We start from the raw sequence: 23,082 nt of genomic DNA on the forward strand, positions 1-23,082 counted from the left end.
AATAAATATTTTATCTTTATTATAAATTAACTTTATTATCTTTATTATAATTTTTAGAAGAACCAAAAATTTAAAACTTTTAATGATTTTTAAGATAAAAATAGTTATTTCAAAATATTGTTATAGTTAGGATTAAATTTATAATTAAAATTATTAAAATTTATTATTAAACTATTTAAATTTATAATTATTTTAACATTTGGAAATTAAATTATAGTTATAATTTAAGAACAATATACATGAATATAATTATTTTTCTTTTAAAAAATAAGTTATAACTTATGTATCAAAAGAAAACACATTTATTTTTTCCATATAAAAATTGAGTATCATATTAATTAAAGTCATCTTTAAATTGTTAATTTAATTTAAGTAATTCTAGAATATTTAAAAAAATGCATTCATACATATAATTATTTTTCTTCTAAAAATTAAATTATGATCCAAGAATTAGGAGAATAAATATTTATTTTTGCATAAAAAAATGAAAACATATTAATTAAAGCTTTTTATAAATTGTTGAATTTGAAATAAATCAGGAAAATTTTTGATATTGACCACGCACCTTAACCACTATACTAATCGCATTTCGACGACGGAGATACATTAATAGTATATAAGCTATGTAGAAAGTTTGAGGGTCATTTTCTCGTTGACTGGCCATTGCGCTTTAATATTCTTGTGAGTGAACATTCTAAATGTATACTACCATTCTACTAAATCTCATTCCCGAAATGAATTTTCAAATTCGTCCTGTTCCCAATGTCATACGGTTTACGTGTTACAATGTCATACGGTCATTTAGCATTCAGATTTTTCGACACCCTTTTCTCTTTGAAGGTACTCTCAATATATCTTGGATGAGGAATTCCCACATGTGGTTTTTCACTGTAGTCGCTAATGAAAGGATGCGAAACCACGCAGGTGAAAAGATCCACCACCTAGCTATCTCGAGGAGTTTAGTAATGGAGTCAATTCATGTGACGTAAAAGTCACATGTCATGAACTTCTGCGCATGGCATTTTTCATTCGCACCGCTTTCGTCTATCAGTCTGCCATTAACGTTCTACGCCAAGTATGAAGCGGATTCTTTGTTTACATTTGAAGTTATAATTTTTGAGTCATTTTCTTTCCTCTTATTATGTGTTAAAATAGGAAATACTGATTTGCTAATGGATGCATGCTTTAATGCGAAACACAAGAGTGACTGTTATGATAAAATGTTTTCTTATTTTCCTTTCAACAATCTTGACTTGGGTTGATAGCTTTGGTATAGATTTTTTCAAACCTTCGAAGGCGGTGATATGCTTCGATCATTTTGAAGAATTCATTCAGTGTGTGTCCATTTATTAAATATAGCTATTCCAGTAATTTGTTAGAAAAACTCTTCGAAGAAAAAGAAATCGGTAAGCGATATGCCGTCAAAAACAATTAAACAAAATCGTGAGTGCATTTCTAATTTACTTTATTCGCATTTGATGAAATTTCTGATAATTTTGAATGTACGTAGAAGGTTTTAAAATGTTTACATGAATATTACATTGTTTTTTTGTACAAAATTGTATCTAAATTTAATTAATGTAAATAAACAAACTCCTGTTGCAAAAATAACAACTGCTATAATGCTAAACTTAAGTGGAAGTGAATATTACTAGTTTTCTAATTACATTTAAAATGTACAAATATTTTCCAGGGGCTCTCCCATCATACATGTTTATACAATGTCACTTCTGAATTTTATATTACCTGGATGTTGTGTAATTTTCGAAAACCATTAATTGACGTCAAATAATTTTTGCATTTGATTTTTAGTTTTTGGCATTATAATAAAATGCATTATGAGGTTTTACTTTTTTATTATGAACCTTACGGCCGTATTCACCAACCGTTGTTAAACATCAGCTGATGATTAAACGCTGATCAGCAGTCAAATCGGTATTCACCACACCAAATCGGTTGACGATTTCCCCCTGTTTTGCCCCATTTTTTGATTCACGGACTTCCGATGATCAAATTTGATCAACGGTTTTCCGCATGCGCAGTTCTCAAGAAGGACAACTGTTACATTAGTTTTCAAACAAACATGGAGGATTTAGATACATTGGAATTATTGCAGTTGATATCAGATTGGAGGTGAATAATTTACACTGACAGAGTTTCTGATGTGGATTTGTTAGATGAATGTGATTTTGTTTCCAATGCATTTTATCTTTGAGAAGGAGAAATTAAGCACCAATATCTTACGAAACAGTGCTGTAACTACTGAAGAGAAATTGTGTATTGCCTTACGTTTTTTTGCTTCAGGAAGTCATCAACAAATAATTGGTGATTTCAATCAAACTAGCCAGTCATCATGTTGCCGGGCTATAAATCAAGTATCTAGATGTATAGCTGAAATGAGGCCAAGATTCATTTACCTACCAAATAATGAATCTGAGCGACTTGAGGTATGTTTACATTTATCCCTTTTACATCGTTCATATGGGAATCCCTTTTTATTGTTATTATATTCGAGTTGATTTTTGATTATTATTTTCTGGAATTAAAATTAGAATCTGTCATTTGTATAATTCCGTGAACATTCAAATTTTTGAAGCAAAGGAATTATAATTAAAAGAATTTTCTAAACTTATTAATACCTTTTAGAAAACTCATCAAGTTTAGTACGATTATACTGTTTTTTGTCAATACTGTTTTACAGTTTTTTGTTCCTTAAAATGCTTAAATTAAAAACATTTTATTGCATATTTTCTATGTGGTTAATCTAATGACTTGCTAATAAAATAAGTTATTTCATATCTATACATATTCATATCATTTGTGTAGTCTTATAGTTTTTTTAATTATGTTATTATGGCGATATAAGTTATTAAAAATTGATAATGAATGTATGTAATATTTTTTCAAATCATTTTTAATTAACTTTTAATATTACTTTTATAACTAGAATTCATCTGTAACAGTTTTTGCATTTGTTATGCTATAAGAAAATTTTCCCATTCTTTACATAGACAGTGTACATGTTAATCAATTTTAACCTTGCTCCTTTTATTTTTCAATTTTGTAAATCTGTAAAAATATAATAAAGAATTCAAGTATTAAAGATTATTTGCAATATAAACTTAACATTTTAATTATGCTTTATTCCATATTGAAAAATCTTATTCTTCTACCCCTACCATTATACCACTGTGTATCAAAGATTATGGCAGATTTTTGTATGAATAAAGCAAGAAGATCTTTTGAGAAAAAACCATCTAAATAATAAATATGTTTTCGTTGAACAAATAATATTTTAAGATTAGGAAAAAAAAAAATATTCTTTCTGTAGAATATTTTCCAAAGTTATCTGAAATCACTTACAAATATTTTAGAATGCACATTTCTAGTGATTGAGAATAGAATATCTTATGTCTTTTTTTTTATATATATATAAAAGTTTTAAAAAGTACTGTATAAATGAATTCTAAATTTAGTTACAAAAAATGGAATTTTTGACTTATATCAAATATTATAATATTTAAAATATTTAATATTATAATCAAATAAATTATAAAATTTGTGTTTATACTATCAATTTTTAAGTATGTCATGTAAGTATTATTGTTAAATTAGCAATTTTTTTCATTACTTATTTATAATATTATAATAAAATTCTTATTTCACATTTCTCAGATTAAAGACTTGCAAAGATATGGACGAAATAAGGAACAGCCTTTTCCTCCTGAAAAAAAAAAAAGAAAGAAAAGCAACAAACAAAAAAAATCTTTTTCATCTGTCTGGTGATGATTATACAGGATTGCTTTTTGTATTTTTGAAACTTTCCTGTATGACTCATTTCCATGACTGTACACTGTTTTCACATGGGTATATAAGTTTTTTTTTTTTTTTTAGTAAATTGATTTTTTATGTTATTATTTATTTTATAGAAAAAGAATTATTTCAGTTTTTATTATGATTAATAATTAGAAATTTAAAGAAATTACTTTTGTTACTTATAAATTGTGTGATATAATAATGTGCTTAGTCACTCAATATAGCTAATCTCTTTTACAATATCAGTTTACTTCAGCTTTAATCTTCAACAATGTGTATAAAATTAACATTTTTTAAAGAAATCAAATTTTGGCCTTTGTTATCTGTTGAAAATGATTCCCAATTTTTATTAATGTTTTCCTTCTCATTACATAACAAATTTTAACATTATTTCTAATGTATTCTCTACCTGATTATTTTTTGAATTTATCTGTATAGAAATGACTAAATAATTCCTTATTCCATCTTTGAAAATCAAATGTATTTTTAATTTGATGTTGTTCTCTTTATGATTTATAGAAAATGACATGCATGTATGGCTCATATCAGTGTAGTTATTTTTTAGTGGTTTTATGTGCTCATTATCTTATTACAATATGTATATGTATTAGAGAAATAAAAAGACACATATAGAAGAATTTTGTATTAAGAATCAGCATTAATGTTGCACCTCTATTGACATTTTCTTGTAATTCTTGTAGAAGAATTTTGAATTAATAATCAGCATGAATGTTATATTTTAAAGTACCTTTAATGGAACTTTGTTTTAATGCTTGTAGAAGCTGTAATTTCTCTGTCAGAATTTTCTTTTGTAATTCATATATGTTACTTTTTGAGTCAAATTTGAATAAAATAGATTTTTGTATACAGAAGTCCTTTTTTAATTTTGCATATTTTAAGACATTCTGAGAAGTGTGTGAAAAACAAAGAAAATAGATTAATTGGGATTTGAAAATTTTGGAATTTGAAAAACAAGTATAGATAATAACTTATCCGAGTCAATTCAAATTTCTACAAATTATGATGCAAATATAAAATTTTAAAAAAAGAGGTTTTTATTTTAAAAATTCAACTTAACTTAACTGACAGTTTAATGTAACCTATTAGAATAATATTTAAGATGATTTCAAGAAAAAAAATTTTGTGAAAAATTCTTTTACTTTTTTTAAACATTTCAATTTGGATCATCTTTCATCAAATTTAAATATAGAAAGAGATTCCTTGTTTAAATACATAAGATCCTGAGTTGAAAAATTTGACAATTAAACAAAGGAAATTATGCTGACTTAACAGTATTTAGTTAGATGTTGTGCTCATAGGTTTATGATTTCAGGAAGTAATGATTGTCATAAAGATATGAATAATTAAAAACATCATTGGAAATTAATATAATAAAGTGACAGATATTATTCAAGTATGAGTAGAAACTAAATGTTAAAATATCAAAAAATTAATAACTTTTTTGGTACAAAATCCTGGGAATAAAAAAAAAAAAAAAAGAAAAAGACAAAAACTTGTTGAAACAAATGGAATTTCACATTTACTTGAAAGAATTAAAATATCATTACTAGTTTCTGACAGGCTAATCAAGTTAACCTGTGTTGCTTTTTGATTAAGTTTGAATCATCAAGCAGAAAGTGTTAAAAAATGTATTGTTAATTGTAGATGTTTTGCCACTCAATTTATTTGAACAAAAGTGAATGCTTATGATGTGCAAATTAATCATTTATTTCATTCAGGGATATCAATTCTAAAATAAGTATGGTTTTCATCAATATTTACATTATTTTTATACTGATTTGTAATGTCAAGTACATGTTGTCAAGCTAACAATTAGCCCATTCAAATTTAAAGAGTTGTTAAATTCATTGTTTACAAAAAGTTTTAGATATGAGGTATAAATGAGCTTCTTCACTTCCACAATAACTATATACTATACAAATTTATTGAATGAATATTTATTTTGGTGAAATAGCTGTTGGTCTTCAATATTCATATACAATTTTCACTGACTTTTGTTTATAATTTGAATCTTCTGATTTGCAGCATATATTCTGAATGTATATATTCTTCTTATATGTATATATTCTGACATTTATAACAATAAATTTATATCTTTTTTAACAAAATATATGTAAAAATTTAATATTCTGATAGTTAATAAAAGAAAATTTTTCCATATTTGCTTTTCGATAGAAATAAAAGCATACCACAGAATAAGTATTTTTTACTTTTATTCCGCTTTGAGGGAAAAAAATTATCTCAAACACTACTGAATATGTAGACAGCTAATACATATTTAAATATTGACACCAAAAACAATCTTAGTATTTTTTTTTAAATATAATATATTGTGGAAGTTTAAAACCTATTTGTTTAAAAATAAATGCTGAAAGTCTAATAACAATCTTAAAGAGAAGTTTGTAATATATGCTATAAACTTCATGCAAACAATTATATGGGATTGCCAGAGATATCATTGCAATTTAAATAACCTTTGGAAATTGAAATATTTTGTGTAAATGAAAATTATTTACTAATATGAAAGTCATAATACTTGTAAGCAAGATTTTATACACTACATTTCCTCCTCTTTTATTATATTAAAAATACAGGATACTACAATTTTTGTTAAATTCATTGTTTAGAAGAAACTTCAATGAACTCCTCACTTGCGAAATCAGTTTGCAGCAGTTTGTTATTTCTATTGTTTATGTATATACTCTAGAATTATATAAAAAATGTGTAAATATTTCCATAAGTAAATGAACTAATTTAAGGTTAATATGCATTTTTTTCAAAAATTTAATTCAGATAGACCTTTTGTAAAAGTTTAATTCATTGGAAAACTATTCAAAGCACAGCTAATATGCATATTCTCAATTCAAAAGAGAGCAAATGCTCAAATGTTTTATTACATAATAATACAGTGGAAATTTAAAATATACTTGGTTAATAATGTATAGTCAGAGAAACAATCCTACGAAAAGCTATAATATCATGTAAGCAAATCGGTGAGATTATCACTAGGCAATATCACCTTCGTTTTCTCGTTTGATCCTTGTACACATCTGGGAAAGAAACAAAATAACAACAAAATCACGAAACAGCGCCACCCATCAGCTGATAATCATGTGATATATATAGACCAATGAAGATCCATTTCCGGTTGAAAAAGGCAGAAAAAGCTGATTGTCGTAACCTTGATGCTTAGTCGTGAAATTACCGTTCGTGAATACCAATGATCATTGGTTGATGATTTATCGTTGATCATGGGTTGAACGATCCGATGTTTAGCAACCGGTTTGGTGAATACGGCCGTTAATGTTTTCTTTTTGTAATTCATGTTGTTGCCACCTTTTGTAAGGAATGTAGCAAACATACGCTGGCTTGGCTTCAGCGGTAAAATTATTGTAACCCTGCTGACATGGGATCAGCTTTCAAAAACAGTTTCGTACTGAGTTCGTTGCGGGGTCGTCGAACCTCGATAAAATAAAAAGTTGGCTTTTGAATGAGAATACAGTCTACTTATTAAAAAATTGAAATGAACCAGCTTAACTTATGGTAAATTCGTACCACATGTTATTCAGTTATTGCTGACTAATAACAAAATGGTGGCTCCAGAAAGCATTATTACAAGTTTTCTAATTACATTTGCAGATTTGTGCTGGATACAAAGTGAATTTATATCAAACAACTTTTTTATTGTTTAAAATGAAATGTTAATAGTTTATTGTATTTAAACTGAAAATGACTTATCACAATATCATGTTATACCATTGTGCACCTCAGTAATTTCTGTTTTAATAAATACAGGTCTTTTCATTGAAAATCAATTTCCATATCAACATTTATTATATAATTTTTATTCCCAACTTCATTGCTACATGCATGTTTCACTTTTTTTTTCTATTTCTTTAACATATCAATTTTGAATTATAAAATTCTGTAAAAAAATAAAAGTGTTTCCTGCAACTAATCTTTATATCCTATTTAACTTCTCTCTCTATATACATATATATCATGACCTTATTCTTGTTTATTAAATTTACTGTATTGTATGTTTATGTTTTATTTTATGATATTCATTCAATGTAATTTTTATCAATGTAACTTTAGCATTAAAAAAAATCTCATAAATGTTCTGCTTTAAAAGTATATTGTTCAACATTATGTTTTTATTGGTGATAAAAAAAACTGTTGTTTAGTATCTAGGATGTTTCTGTTGAATAAAATTGATTTCATCATTTACACTGACATTCTTGTCATACTGTGTTTATATTTTTTCTAAGTGTCTAGAAAAATAAATGTTGATAAATAGTAAATAGTTTTTTGAATTAGTGAGTACATTGAAACATCCGTTTGATCATATTTTGTCTCTATATATATTTTTGTAATGTGTAAATAAAAAATATGAAAGCGTGATTTTGTTTGTTTTCCTTTAATGATTTCTACAAATTAAAATGAAATTGATTCATAAGTTGCACAGATTTAAAAAAAATGTATCTATACCTTTTGTATTACATAATTCGAAATTGAAAACATAATTTATTCAATATATACTAATTTGAGTTTCAAGTTCTTTCTTCTGAGCAAACTGAAAACATCAGTCTCAATATTTATAAATGTAATTACATAAGAAAAAAAAATAATAATTTTATTAGTAAGCTTTAAAATATTAACTTATCTAAGAGTAATAATTATTTTTTAAAAAGAACTAACAGGGGGAACTATATTCATAAGATTCAACATTCAATAATATTTAAATAACATGTAAAAAAGAACATATGTAATTTTTGGAAAACACTGCCATAGTCAAAAACAATAATTCCATTGAAAATACTAATTAAAATTTTAATATAAGAAATAAAATTATATAACTAAGAAAATTTGGAGAAAATAATTCAATATAATATCTTTAAAAAGAATCAGAAGTTTTTAATAATTGATCAGCTGGCGTAATATTTACTAAACAATGGTTTCATCAACGTTATCGGCAGACACGTCCGATTAATGAGTTGAACAGTTGAAAACTGAACAGAAGCGGTTTGTTTGGTACCTCACACGTGACCGTGAATTGACCCAATGAACAGCGAAGTCACAGCTGGCTGTAAATGCCTTATAAGTACTGGGAAACAGGGAATGCTACAATGTATTTATTTATTCAAATTTCAAACTTGGAACATTTTTAAATAATTAGAAATAACAAAAAACCAAGCATGGTTTGTGAGTAAAATTGATTTAAAATAAACTTTATTTCAAAGAAATTGTTTAGTATCAAGTTTTTTCATATCCAAGATTGGCAAAAAAGATGTTTTAAAAAAAGGGCCTTTTGAAAAGTATTCCGTAAAGGAATACTTTTCAAAAGGACATTTTTTAAAAAAATTTTTTATTGAAACATTTACAAATATATACATAGAATATAAACAATAGTAATTTACATAATAGTTAAAAAAATTTTATTATATGAACAATACATGTGGTAATACAAATATAAAAATACACATGCAAATACAATTAAATTAAAATATTTTGAATAATTTGTCTATTTTTTTTAAATATTCTTCACAAACTTTTAATTTTCTTAGAGAACAGCCTTTATACCATTCATCTATATGCTTTCTCAAGTGCCGGATGTCTATTTAATAACTGATGATATTGAATATCTTCTATGCTCTGAATTGATATACTATTATAACCCAAATTCTGAAAAAAAAAAAAAAAAAAAAAAAAAACATTAAGAATTTTATACTTACGATACAATTAAAAATAAAATTCAATTATTTCTATAATAATCGATTATTAAAAGACAAAAACACAAAAAAACTTAACTTTTTGCTTATTTTTTGAATTTATCAATGGTCCAGTTTTTATTCTACATTCCTTAATTTTCTTTTTAATAATATTTTTTATTTTTTTCTCATTTACAGTACCATTTATATCCATCAAAAATCCAGGCATTTCCTTTGCCATATGACACAGGCTATACATTATATCACCTTTTGTTTTATATCAATTAGTACTGATAGCTTCAACCATTCTTTTTCTGGTTCTTCTATTTAAAATTGCAATTTCTGTAGGGCGTTTGACCCCGCTATAGACGTTGAAATTAATGGCAATGATTAAGATTATTCTATTCATGCTGAGATCTTATAACTTCACAGTCTAGCAATAAAATGGTCTAAAGCAACTGTGATGAAGCTGCTTTTATACTAGTAGAGAAATGACGTCACAGCTGCTTTTTTTTATTGATTCTAATCTTATCAAACGGGTTTGCTATTTCGCTATCTCTGATACTAAAATGCATAGTTTGGCAATTTGGTATTATTAGGTCAAAAAAACTACCTATAAACAACTTTTAAGAGTCATGTCGTCCTTAGATGATAAACATGTAGGTGGTTGAAATATATTGATTAAATTGACAAATATAATAACATTATATATATATTATGCGTTATTGTTTTCCACTTTTTGTTTCAAGTTTGGTTTTATTTTATATCGGTATAAGAATTTTTATAATGTTTTTACTTGTTCAAATTTCAAACTTGGAAAAATCTTTAAATAGCTATAGATGACAAAAAGATATGAAACCGAGCATGGCTTCATGACTAAAATTTATTTAAAGGGTATTGATTTAAAAGTATTTTAAACTCCAACATTGGTAAAATAAGTGTTTAAAAAAATTGAACTTTTGAAAAATATTCCTTTGTGGAATATTTTTCAAAAGGTCAATTTTTTAAAACTTATTTATATTTATTTTAAACACTGAAATATTTTAAATTGCAAGAAAAATTAATTGAACAAACCAAATTTGGTTTAAAGAATAATCTTTATTTTAAAGAGATTATATGATATTTATTTCAAAGTTTTTTTTAAAATCCGATAATAGTAAAAAAGATGTTAAAAAAATGGCTTTTTAAAAAGTATTCTCATAAGCAATATTTATTTAAAAGGTAATGATTTAAAAGTATTTTTATATCCAACATTGGTTTAATAAGTGTTTAAAAAAATTGACTTTTTGAAAACTATTCCTCTAGAGAATATTTTTCAAACGGTCAATTTTTTTTCTTTTTCATTTTATCTCTATAATTACAATTATTACAAACATAGAAATATTTAAAATTGCAAAAAAAAAAAAAAAAAAAACTTAAACTTGGTTGAAAAAATAAAATTTATTTTAAATAAAACGTATAACATTTCAAATGTTTTTTAGAGAGAAATGATTAAAAAAATAACCTTTTGAAAAGTATTCCATAGTTAAATACTTTTCAAAAGGTAATTTTTTAAAATATTTTTTATTAAAACATTTACGAATATTACATTGAATAAAAATAAACAGATGCATAAAATATAAATAAATTAGTGTGCACCAGTTGTTTGTCGCCAATATGGCAACCCATCGGATCCCTCTCATAGCAACCGTACTGCTGTTTTGTTTACTACTTTTTGCAATGGTTGAGTTGTACATAAAGTACAATTACATTATGAAAAATGTTAAATTAAAAATTATTAAATAAAGAAAGTTAAGCTTATAATTAAAAGTTATTTTCTTCTTTCTTTTTTTTGTGAATACGAATAGAAAATATTTATTCTTTTGCAATTTTTAATTGACAGTATGCACTTTAAAAAAATCGTCTGCATTCTCACTTTAAAAGAGCTGCAATGGAATTCTTCGCAGTTCTCGTAATTCCTTTGGTGTAATAACGGTTGGTTCCCTTCATAATTTGTTATGTCGGGAGTATTTCGAACCTGTAGAATGAATGAAGGGCGAGTTAAATATGCATATATATATTACAAGTTGATGAAATTAGGAAAGGATGCTTGTTTGAAATTTTGTATTGAGAATGGTTTGATATCGAACCGGCAGAATGGATGAAGGGTGAGTGGAATATATTTTTTTACGAGTTGATGAAGTTGGGAAAATTATGTTTGTTTGAGATTTTGTATGGAGAATGTTCCGATTGCTTATTTCTCTGTTTTTTTTCTTTTGGTTATGTACTGTTTCTGTTATCCCCACAGTCTTTATGTTCAATGTGCTAGCGAAGCTTTTACAGATTCCTTCTACAGATGCCGAAGGCACCAGGCAGTATGAAAAAAGAACAATACTTATCAGTAAAAAGTCCTAATTAAATGGCGGGAAATGGTAACCATAACTGTACTGCGGAAGTCTTTGTTTATTTTCTCCGCCATCTTTATTGGCGAGTTGGCATTGTTGGTGAAGCTGGGTGTACACTAAAATTCACTTTTACCATAAAAATAAACAACACATATTAATATATACAATATTTAAACATTGAAATTTAACTATTTGAAACTATAACAAAATTCCTTTAAATACATTTCCAATGTAATATAAATCGCACCTAGTAAACAATATATTACAGAAATTTTTTCACTATTTTGTTATTGAAATATTTTTCATACCTAATTTGATAACGTAGGTTATTTTTCACATGTTTCCCATACAAAATTGCTATATTTCTGCAGAATTAATTTGACTCGTGTTAGTAGAAATGCGAATCTTTAAATGACAGTTGGTTGAAATGATGTTTCAGACGTGAATAAGGCAGGAGGGATTTCTTTTCCATATTGAAAATTGGCGAATTAGTTTCGTGAAAATCAAAAAATAATAACTAATTTCACTTTATAACTATATCTCTGTTTCTAATTTTTTTAAACAATAAACATTATTTAAATTTTTTACAAATAATTAAATATTTACATAAAGGTCTATTTAAAAATAACAACACATAATATAAATACTACGCTTACCAATAGTAATTGCTATACAGAGTATGTTATGACTCAATGCAAAACTCTCCTTTCGTTTTAAATATATTTATTTCACAATACGACACAGAGATAATGAGGCTATATACAGTAGAGAAAGTTATTCTGCATAGAATACGTACATAATATTGATGAAAACTTATATAAAAACTATTAAAAAGCGTAACTTAAAGTAATCACAGAAGAACATTCTGATTCCAATTTTTTCCGTAACCCAAACTATAAAGAAGTTGCCAGATTCTAAGTTGGAATAAGCTAAAAGTAGAATTAAAGAAACAGGAAATACAAAACTTAATGGTGAGTGGCAACAGAGTACATCGCTTTCCATCAGTTCGAGTTGTTGCTCCATTTCCATGTATGCAATCATTAGCTTTGCTCGAAAATAATTTACAGTATTTCTTCCATTGAAAGATTCTTCTAATCCATTCGAGTACTTATTTTCATAATTATTCCTTTCCATGTCGGGGATTTTTTGCTTCCTGAAGCTACGTATTATCAAAAGTAAGAATAGAAGCATAGTAAACAGACCTGTAAAAATCGAGTCAAGGGGCGTCATTCTGGAACAATCTTATGCATTTAATTTTGTTATCTTAGTTTTTGATTTCAAATATATTTTGTAAAATACTTTGAAAATATTTTTTATGCTTCTGAATGAAATTTATTTATGAAATTTGTTTGCACAATTCTCGTCAAGGTACATTTTATTTTTAGTTCACAGATGGCAACAATATAAATTTTGAAGGTTCAAGGTAGTTATGTTTTTTATGAGCAGAACGTAAATAGATATGAAAATTCTACTCTTTTAAAAACGTAATGCTTTGATCCTTTTATTTTTTCTTTCATTTAAAGTGAAATATCAATTCTTGTTTACAATTCACTTTCATCATCAAAATGAAGTCTGGTTTTATGAAGATAGAACTCAATAAAACTTTATGGGAGGTACCAGAGCGGTACCAAAACTTAGCTCCTGTAGGTTCGGGAGCTTATGGTCAAGTTTGGTAATATATTTCTATTTTATGCTATCATCATTATCTTAATTTTATTTGAATCTTTTCTAATTATGCTAAGATAAATCTACCAAATTAATTTATTCGAATTCCGTATTTATATTATTCTATTCTGTTCCAACACAATGATTATCGAACATGGTATTTAGTTGGAAAACATTAAAATCTGAAATCTTAACTTTTTTTGTGTTGAATTCATCAGTGTAACATTCCATCAATCAAGCATTTCAGCTTTCTGTAAAGCAAGCTTCTACAAATTATATTAAAAAAAAAATTCATTCTAAATGTTCGAAGTTTTACATAAAACTTGAATAAAACAAACTTTTAACGTAATGCTCAATCAGAAGTCTTGCAAACTTTTAATGTAATGCTCAATCAACGATCAATTCAGAAGTTTGTTTCATGGGCTTGATTAATTCTTACTAGATTTTTATGTTGTATTTTTTTTTTTAAATATTTGTGGTATTTATTGATAGAATAATTGCATAGTCAGATTGTTATTGCTCTTTTGGTGAATTTTTCTAAGTATATTTAGTATTAATTGACAATTCAGCATTTTGTAGAAAATTATTAAATCGCATAATGTTGTTATATCATCGTATGCAACAACAGAACGGAAGTAATTAGCACAATATATTATTTTTGCCTCCCATCATCTTAGTGGCTTTAGAATTGAAAATGAGCCTGGAGCATGGTATTACTTTTTTGTCACCTTAGAATGATTCATTTAAGAAAGTGATGTAATTGGTCAGTTAAAAATTCAGTTTAAAAATTGACATAAAAGGCTGTACTATTTTTAACTAAATTTTTATGTCGTTGCTTAATATCTGTGGTATTTATTCATAGAATAATTGCATGGTCGGATTAGAGACTTATTTTTGTTCCTTTGATGACTTTTTATGAGCATATTTTATATTCATTATCATATAAATTATAAATCCCAATATCATATAATGCCATAGTAGGTAAGGGCATAACCGAAATAATTAGCATGATATATTATTTTGCCACCCATCACCTTTAATGTCTTAGCAATTATACGTAATACCAGAGCATGGCATTACTCTTTTGCGACTTTAAGACATTTCAGTTTAAAAATTGACGTAACTGCACCTATGTTTTATCCACATAGTGTCCCCCTAATACTGACACCCAAGATATCCATATTCTTCTTGTCTCTTGTTTAATCCTAATTTAGCGTGTCCCTAGGTTTGTTGGTAATCTGATAATCCAAAAAAGCAAGCAGAATATTTTTCCTAGTAACCTTAATACTGATTTGCTTAAAAATTTTTTTCTCTTGTTGTGTTGTACATGTACTACATCAGTTTTGAAAGACATTACAAATAATTGACAAATAAACATCCATTAAAGAATTTAATTAAATTACATTTTACAATTGAAAATATTATTATTGCTAATAAAACATTCCATGTTATTTTTAAAGTGAACTATGAACAGATATTTAATCTTTTGCTATTCTTAACAAACTCTTTTATTCCAAATAAAATCATCTACTTATGAATTTTGTTAGAACAGGAACTAAAAGTACCTAAATATATATGAAGGAAGAAAGCCAATAAAAGGGAAGAATTATAAGAAGTATTCCAGCACATATGAAGATAATGCTTAGCGATTCTTTTTCCCTCTATTTCTTTATGATTTTTTTTCTCTCCTTTTTTCTTCAATAATGTACATTGCCATTTATTAAAATACTAGAATAGTTATCTGGAAGGGGTCGTGCGAAATGCTTACTGTGCCATACTTTGCTTGAAGGACCTACTACAGATATTCAACTGTACTATATTGAATTGTAATTAATTGCGGTACGTAATTACGTTAGTCAATCGCATGAAATTTACTATGAGGAAATTTTAACTTGAAGCCTTAAATTTTCAATGATCGAGATATCTTTTTGGAATGTCCCCATCCATTTGAACATTTTCATTTGTTGGACTAATTTTTGATTAAGAAAAAAGAATCTGCTGAATCTGGTACTTAAATAGTTTTAGAGAAAAAAAAAAAAAAAGTTTTACAATTTTTTTTTTCAGGATTTAGGTTATATTGTTTTATTTTTCTTTTTATAACTCTTATAGAAATTTTTTTCCCCAATAAAATCTTTTTTTATATATAAAGTCTTGCCCTGTGCAACACCCAGCATAAAGCAATTGAAGTTAGGAGCTTGAAATTTGGCAAGTTATTTTTTTGGGCATTAGAGAAAGTCTAAAACTTTTAATTTGAAGTTTAATTAAAAAACAGAATTTTAATGTGTTTTCATCATTACATCTAAGTATATTATGGCATAAAAATTATTTTACTGCCGTTTTAAAGGTTAAAAAAGAAAAGCTTGAATTAAAAAAAAATATGAGAGACTAGATTTGGACACAGTTTATAACAAAGATTTTTGTTATAATGAAATTCTAAATGATAGTGCTTCTTCAATCGTTGAAACACATTATTCTGCAGCTGTTAAAATTGTAGTAAAAAAAATGCTTTTTTTCGCTTTTATTTAAACTTAAAAAAATTTAAAGCACGTTCATTTAATAAAATTCTTTATTTGATAAGTTTTATTAAGTTTTAAAGCAATGCAATATATTGTTTCACTCGGGCTTCAAGAAATGCTTTTTTAAAAAATGCTTCAATTGACATTTTTACTTTCTCGTATAGAATATTTAGAGAAAATATTGCAAACGTCAAAACATTCATACTTGAGATTTTAATGAATCTCCACATTTTAGACCTCCTTGAATTCAGAAAATATCTGTCTGTGACATAGAGAATATAAAACTCTTTAAGCTAGATGGATGAAATTTGGTATACGGTCTTCCTTCAAATTTTCAGCAGCATACATTTAGAGGAAATCTGTTTGTCTGACTGTTTGAATATAAGTTAGCTCCCTCCATTTTGTAGTTATCCTAGGTCGTTAAAATTTAGCACACATATTTAGTACCTATTGTATAAACATCTGTCAAATTTTGAATGAAATCCAACAAGGGGTTCACCATATGTTGGTCTGTACTTTCCAAAATATGTAAATGTGATAACTCAAAAATATAAGGATTTAAATATATCAATTTGGTATATAATTTCGTGACTGTAAGTGTAGTTTTAAGTCAAATTTTTATTTTAATCTCTTGGAAAGAATGTGTCTAAAACACAAATTCTCTTTTTGGATACTTTCAACCACATGCTAGAGATTAATCCCAAAACACTTGCCAAAGATCACTTGATAGAATCAATCAAAATATTTAATTCACACCTAGTATTAATATTCCATAACGTACGCCAATACCACACATGGCATTTCCCGGCAATATTTGAAAATAAATTTTTTTCCGTTATTTATGAAAACTATGACTTGCCAAATCATTTTCATTTCTTTGTAAAATATATATATAGTTTCTTCTGTAATTTTTTTTAAGTAAGAGTTTTTGCTTATTGGTTAAAAAGCAGGTTTTTATAAAATTTTAGGAATATTAAACATTTAAAAAAGATTTTTACTACACTTTAGAAAAAAGAGGTGATAAGACAATTTCTTTTTAGTCTGATCATTTGTGAATATTGTTATTAATTATTTAAAAAAACGTATTTAGAACATGGCATTGTTCTATCATGATAGCCATAGGAATGCTTTAGTTTTTAGCTTTATTAGATTGCTAATTAAATTACTTAACAGAATGAGTACTATTTAAAATGATTACTTTATACTCTTTCCATCCCAGCCATGTTGGATCTTAATTGTTGTTGCTTATATAAAAATCAAATATAAAATGTGGGATCATGCTGAGTTTCTACTTCACTATTGGCATTTTCAGAAATGTTGTATCTATCTGATATTCTATTTTTATTTTAAGAAATGTTGAAGAAGCTCATAGATCTTTATTGTTAATCTTATAAAATTGACTTAATTTTTTTGGTATTAATAGATTTTTTTTTTCATTTTTTATGATTATGTCTATGTTTCTGTCAAATTCAAAAAGGTATAATTTTACTATAGAAGATGTACAAATATAGAAATAAATATTAAAATTTAAATAATAAGCATTTAAAATTAATTTTGAAGAATTTTTTTTTCAATAAAAACGATGCAGTATCATAAAACAGAAAAAAAAATATTATGCTTAAAAAAATACGCAATTTACGTATGCCTACTTATACAAAGGTGTTTAATTTTGGGGGCTAAGGTGCTTAAAAGTACTTAATTTTTGCAGCAGTTTATAACTACACACCCTGTTGTGATGCATAAGGATTCAAAAAGAAATATTCTTATATAAAACAATTGTGATCAATAAATCTCATATTTTTAATATAAATAGTTGGCAACTGTTTCACAGCATTGTTCATATGGTCAACTATCTTGATTGGTAATTTTTTACTGTTGGCATCCTTGGTGAAATAAGGGGCACGTTAAACTAGGACTTTATCATATAAATAGAAAAAATCATCTATTTATCATAAGTATTATATTACCAAACTGAAAAGTTTGAGATTTATAGTGAAAATTTAACTAATTAATTAACTTTAATATTTGTGAGCAATTTGAAATTTTTGAGCAAAAAAGATTATATTTCATCGTTAATATAATTAGCTTTCTTTTCTTTTTTTGCAGATGATAATCAGTAGAGGTTATTCTTTATACATATTGATGACAAATTTTAATTTGATTACATCTAGGTATAATTTGTAACAAAGGAATGTAAAAATAATTGTTACGTACTTTGGCTTTTGTTTAATTACCTAGTTATGGTTACTTTCATTTTCTTTTACACACATATTTAACAATTTTGATGCACGTTAAATTCATTTTAAATGAAATAATTTGAATAATGATGTATTTTAAAGATTAAACTTGTATCAAAAGTTAAATTTTTTTTCTATTTTCCCTATGTTACATATTCTATTACCCATCTATTTTGTTAAAAATTTTCAGCTTCAAAAGTTAATTAATCACATAAAATTTGAAAAGTAGAATAAGTTAATGAGCTTTTGACTAATGAATAGTGTATAATTTTTTAAAAATTATACTAATTAAAAATTTAACTTAAATAATTCAAAGATATATGAATACAGCTTAATAATAATGAGAAATTAAACTAATATGTACATTCAATCAAGGATTTTTATTTCCTCGAAGATGTAATGATAGAAGTTTTGACACATAGTATGAGGGAATCTCAAATTTTTGTATTTCTTCAATGATTAAATTGTTTTAAAAGAATTGATATTTATGGTGGCACAGGAATTTATATATATTGCTGTGATACTAATATATTTCATCAGAAGGTTAATTTTTTGTTTTTGACATTTTTATGATTTATTTATGTCAAGAAATAAAGCATTCAAGTTAATATGCATCTAATATGAATGACTAACAAGCATAATTTAAAATAATAACAATTTTGCATTTCAGCTCTGCCTTAGACACTATAAGAAATTTTAAAGTTGCCATTAAGAAATTGGCACGTCCATTTCAATCTGCTATACATGCCAAGAGAACCTATAGGGAACTCAGGTTGCTCAAGCACATGAACCACGAAAATGTAAGTATGTGGTTTTGCAATCATTATTTTCCCCTTAATAAATGTATCCAAAAAAAAAAAAAAAAAAATTAAATTAATGATACTTTTTTTTTTGCAAACCCATCATACATTTTTGATATCAAATTGGCATGTTTTATTCTGCTCATCATTGTCATGATACTAATGTTGCATATTTTTATTTGTTAACCTTAGTTGATTTTGACTGGCACAAGTGAAATTGGGAATAATGTTTGCAGTACCTAGGTCATCACAAATGGACAGTAATAAAAAAAATTAAATTTTAAAGAAATATACTCCAATTTTGCTAGCAGTTGAAATATATGTAAATATATGTAGCAGCTGAAATATATGTAAACACACATTGTGGGTAGATGCAGTAGATAGTAACTCAAGAATTACATAAGTATGGCTGACTCAGAATGCTTCTAAAATGTTAGATAAGACCAAAAAGAAAAGTGTCTAATGGTCTGGTTATAACAAATAACTGTTAAGTGCATTTTTAAAAAAATATTTTTTTTGCTGCTTCTTTAATTATCTCTTGTTTATGTCATTTTAATTTCACAATCATTCAAATGGTTTGCAAAATATTCTTAGGTAGTTTTAATTCATTTATTAGTGCATTTGTATTTTTAAGAATAAATGCTAACATAAAAATGATATTGAGATTTCTTTTGATATTTAAATTGCTACTTCAGTATCCTATAAATAAATTATGAATGTAGAAATTATTTATATATCTGTTTAATAAACTGTGGCTTATATTTTTCTTCTTAGGTGATAGGTTTATTAGATGTCTTCACTCCATCCACTACATTAGATGATTTTCAGGATGTGTAAGTGAAATTTATTTCTGATATATTAGGGATTTTCTTTTTTCAGATTAAAAGAATTTTAGACAATTATATGAAATTGAGATTAATTAAATTTTTGGCATGGCCACTCCAAAGTTTCCTTGAGAAAATCATGTGCCTTTTGATAGGTGCATTAGGATAAAAAAATTTTTGTAGGTGAATTATTTAACTCTAGTAACAAAGCATTTGTCTGTCAGAGTAATGAACTTTAACATTCATACAACCTTATGCTATTGCTCTTTTTTTTTTTTTTTGCACAGAATATGTTATATCTATTGTTCCTGGGGGCGAGTCCCTTATTTTTATTAGATAGTGCCTGTACTCTATTTTTGCTCTCATTGTATTTGCATGATTTTTGTAGTTTTATTTTTACACATTATCATATTCCTCAATTTATAGAAATGAGTGCATATATAGTGTATATATTTCACCATAAATCATTTATTATTTTGGAGGTATTCAAAATCTCAAAAGAATTTCAGAATTTTTAATCTTATTTATTTGTAATGAGTGGATTTTTTTCATTAAATAAATGATTATTATTTAGAACATTGCATTTATGCCATCTATCTTGCATTTCAATGTATTGCATTGTATTTTCAATAAAAAAGTCAATGATGTTCTGAAAGATTGATTGGAAAATCATACATTTATTAGGATTTAATTATGATTTGAGACTGTTATATTATTTGAGAAGGAATATTTCCCTATTTTACGAAAAGACTATATTTGCTACTCTAGCCTAGAATGACGAGGCATTTGACCTACATTGCTAATTATGTATGCACATAAAAGTCTGAATGTTTAATTTTATTTATTCTAAGTATGAAAGGACATCAAGATTTGCTTCTGATGCATAATTCAACAAAGCATCTGGGATAGTTATTTCTCTTGTCTGTTTATGTCTCCATGTTTTTTTTTTATTATTATTCTCTTATTTATATGAATTTTTGTTCTAGTTACTTGGTGACTCATCTAATGGGAGCAGATCTGAATAACATAATCAAAACACAACGCTTAAGTAATGATCACGTACAGTTTCTAGTGTATCAGATCCTTCGTGGTTTGAAAGTAAGATTACATTTTATATATCTTTATAAAATTACCTGAAAATTTTATGTTTTATGTCACTGTTTTTTTTTTTTTTAATTCTATGAATTTAATCTCCTATTAGACAACAGAACATTAGATTTTTATACTCATATATACATATTTATAATTTATTTATTTATATATGATGCAAATCCTTTTTTACATCATATTTGAACAAGTCTGATATTACTTTCTTTTTTTCATATCTACACGAGAGTGAGCTAATTTTAATTTGAGGAAAAGTTTGAATTTGTAGTAAAATTTATCAAAGATTTCCTTAAATAGAAGTTGATTATAGATTAAAAAACTGTCATCTCATTTGTAGATATGAATTTTCTTTCAAAAATGAAGATTTATTCCTTGTGACCGGATTGTTGATTCTTCATTGGATAATTTATATTGTTTTCTGTATGTTAACAATAAAAGAAATAAAATCATATTTTCTATAATTTTAAGAAATATTGATATTTATTGTAAATTCTGAAGCCAAAACCCTGTTTTATATTATTTAGAATGTAATAAAGATAAGAAATATTTATCTTTCTCTACTAGTCTCTACACATATATTAGAATTCATTCTGATTTTACTGTCTTTTGTTTTCTGAAGTTGAATGAAAAAATTTATTAAAATTGTCGAATAAGTTTGTTTTCTTTTTTCTTTTCAGTACATTCACTCGGCAGGAATAATCCACAGAGTAGGTTTATTTTTCTCTGTTTAATTTATCATTATTTGTACATCTGTCTTGTTAATAATATTCATGCAAAACATTTGCCATAATTCATTCCATAATACAACCTACTAGGGCTTCAATTTAGTTTAAGAAATAGAATTTTCCTTATGCTATTTCAGCTATATTGAAAAGAGATTAATAAAGATTTTTTTTTATGTAATTATTGGAATAGTTTATCATTGTTTTCTATATCATTCAATTAATTTTTAAATTTCATGGTTTAATGTCATTTCATTTCCTTTTATTTTTGTATTTTAAATCTATTTTATTCCTTTTAATGCATTTTTACAGTAATTAATGAGCTAGATGGGGATAAGGGATATCTTAAAAATGCAAATATTATTATTTTTGTTGAAAAAATTTATTTGAATAATGTAGAAATAATGAGAAAATGTAGGATTTTTTTTTCTTTAGCTAGAAAAACTATAGCAGATATTTTTTTTTGCGTCTGTTTAAATCTAAATTACTATGAGGATGTTTTTCTGAAATAAGTTTTGTCTTTTAACTGTTTGTTTTTAAAATATAAATCATATCTGTACTTCAAATTCACTCTCATTTTTTAATTGTTTATTTCAGGTAGTTATTAATTGATTTTTTATCTAGTAAAAACTTGCTTTTTTTTCTCCCACTCTTAGGACTTAAAACCTAGTAATATTGCAGTCAATGAAGACTGTGAATTAAAGGTAAATGCAGTTTTATCAAAAGATACTTTGTGAAATTTTCATTGTTTGTTAGAATATTTTTTATTGATATACTTTAAATTTTCAGATTTTAGATTTTGGACTTGCTCGACATGCAGAAGTCGAGATGACAGGTTATGTTGCCACTCGGTGGTACAGGGCACCTGAAATAATGCTCAATTGGATGCATTATAATCAGACAGGTTAGTAGCTTTGGAATTATTTTATATCCTTTTAGTTTCTTTTTCATGATTGATATATGCAGTGAGTGATTAAATTAAGTCTCTAGACTTTGGTGAATGTATATTTTAGACTTCTGCTGAAGGAAAGTATTTTTGGAATTATGTCTGTCTGTATATAGTGTAATTAAAAAAATATAACAAATCATACGTATGGATAAATTCACAAATATGATCTTCACATCAAAATTATAGATTTATGTAAATTTTGAAAAGGGCTGGATTTTAGCATTTCAAATCCATGTGCGAATTTGTTTTCTATCAGCATATATAAAATTTTAATAATTCAAAAATACAAAAAGTTAATTAAATGAAATTTAGTATGCCGTTTTATCATCA

General features: G+C 25.9%; 2 protein-coding genes and 1 long non-coding RNA gene across 4 annotated transcripts in view; 2 read left to right on the forward strand and 1 right to left on the reverse strand.

Annotated features, from left to right (window-relative positions):
- The first annotated feature begins 1,902 nt into the window (after nt 1-1,902).
- On the forward strand, nt 1,903-3,820 carry LOC129957691 (uncharacterized). Its single transcript, XM_056070150.1, has 2 exons — nt 1,903-2,447; nt 3,676-3,820. The coding sequence occupies exons 1-2, from the start codon at nt 2,178-2,180 to the stop codon at nt 3,784-3,786; spliced, it is 381 nt and encodes a 126-aa protein (XP_055926125.1). The 5' UTR covers nt 1,903-2,177; the 3' UTR covers nt 3,787-3,820.
- A 5,438-nt stretch (nt 3,821-9,258) lies between these two features.
- LOC129957237 (uncharacterized) lies at nt 9,259-12,809 on the reverse strand. The gene is made up of 3 exons (XR_008782746.1): nt 12,589-12,809; nt 11,464-11,565; nt 9,259-9,522 (listed from the first exon to the last, which is right to left on the reverse strand). It is a non-coding gene; the product is annotated as an uncharacterized LOC129957237 (long non-coding RNA).
- Nucleotides 12,810-13,338: 529 nt separating this feature from the next.
- LOC129957396 (mitogen-activated protein kinase 14-like) overlaps nt 13,339-23,082 on the forward strand; it is a 45,752-nt gene continuing 36,008 nt past the window's right edge. For both annotated transcript variants that reach the window (XM_056069697.1, XM_056069698.1), the window contains exons 1-7: nt 13,339-13,604; nt 19,021-19,150; nt 19,925-19,983; nt 20,961-21,072; nt 21,759-21,788; nt 22,460-22,507; nt 22,593-22,707. In XM_056069697.1, the coding sequence (XP_055925672.1) occupies nt 13,498-13,604; nt 19,021-19,150; nt 19,925-19,983; nt 20,961-21,072; nt 21,759-21,788; nt 22,460-22,507; nt 22,593-22,707 (601 nt within the window). In that variant the 5' untranslated portion in view covers nt 13,339-13,497. The remainder of the gene's footprint in view (nt 13,605-19,020; nt 19,151-19,924; nt 19,984-20,960; nt 21,073-21,758; nt 21,789-22,459; nt 22,508-22,592; nt 22,708-23,082) is intronic.

Source organism: Argiope bruennichi, chromosome 11 (assembly GCF_947563725.1).
Source record: "Argiope bruennichi chromosome 11, qqArgBrue1.1, whole genome shotgun sequence".
Lineage (NCBI taxonomy): Eukaryota > Metazoa > Arthropoda > Arachnida > Araneae > Araneidae > Argiope > Argiope bruennichi.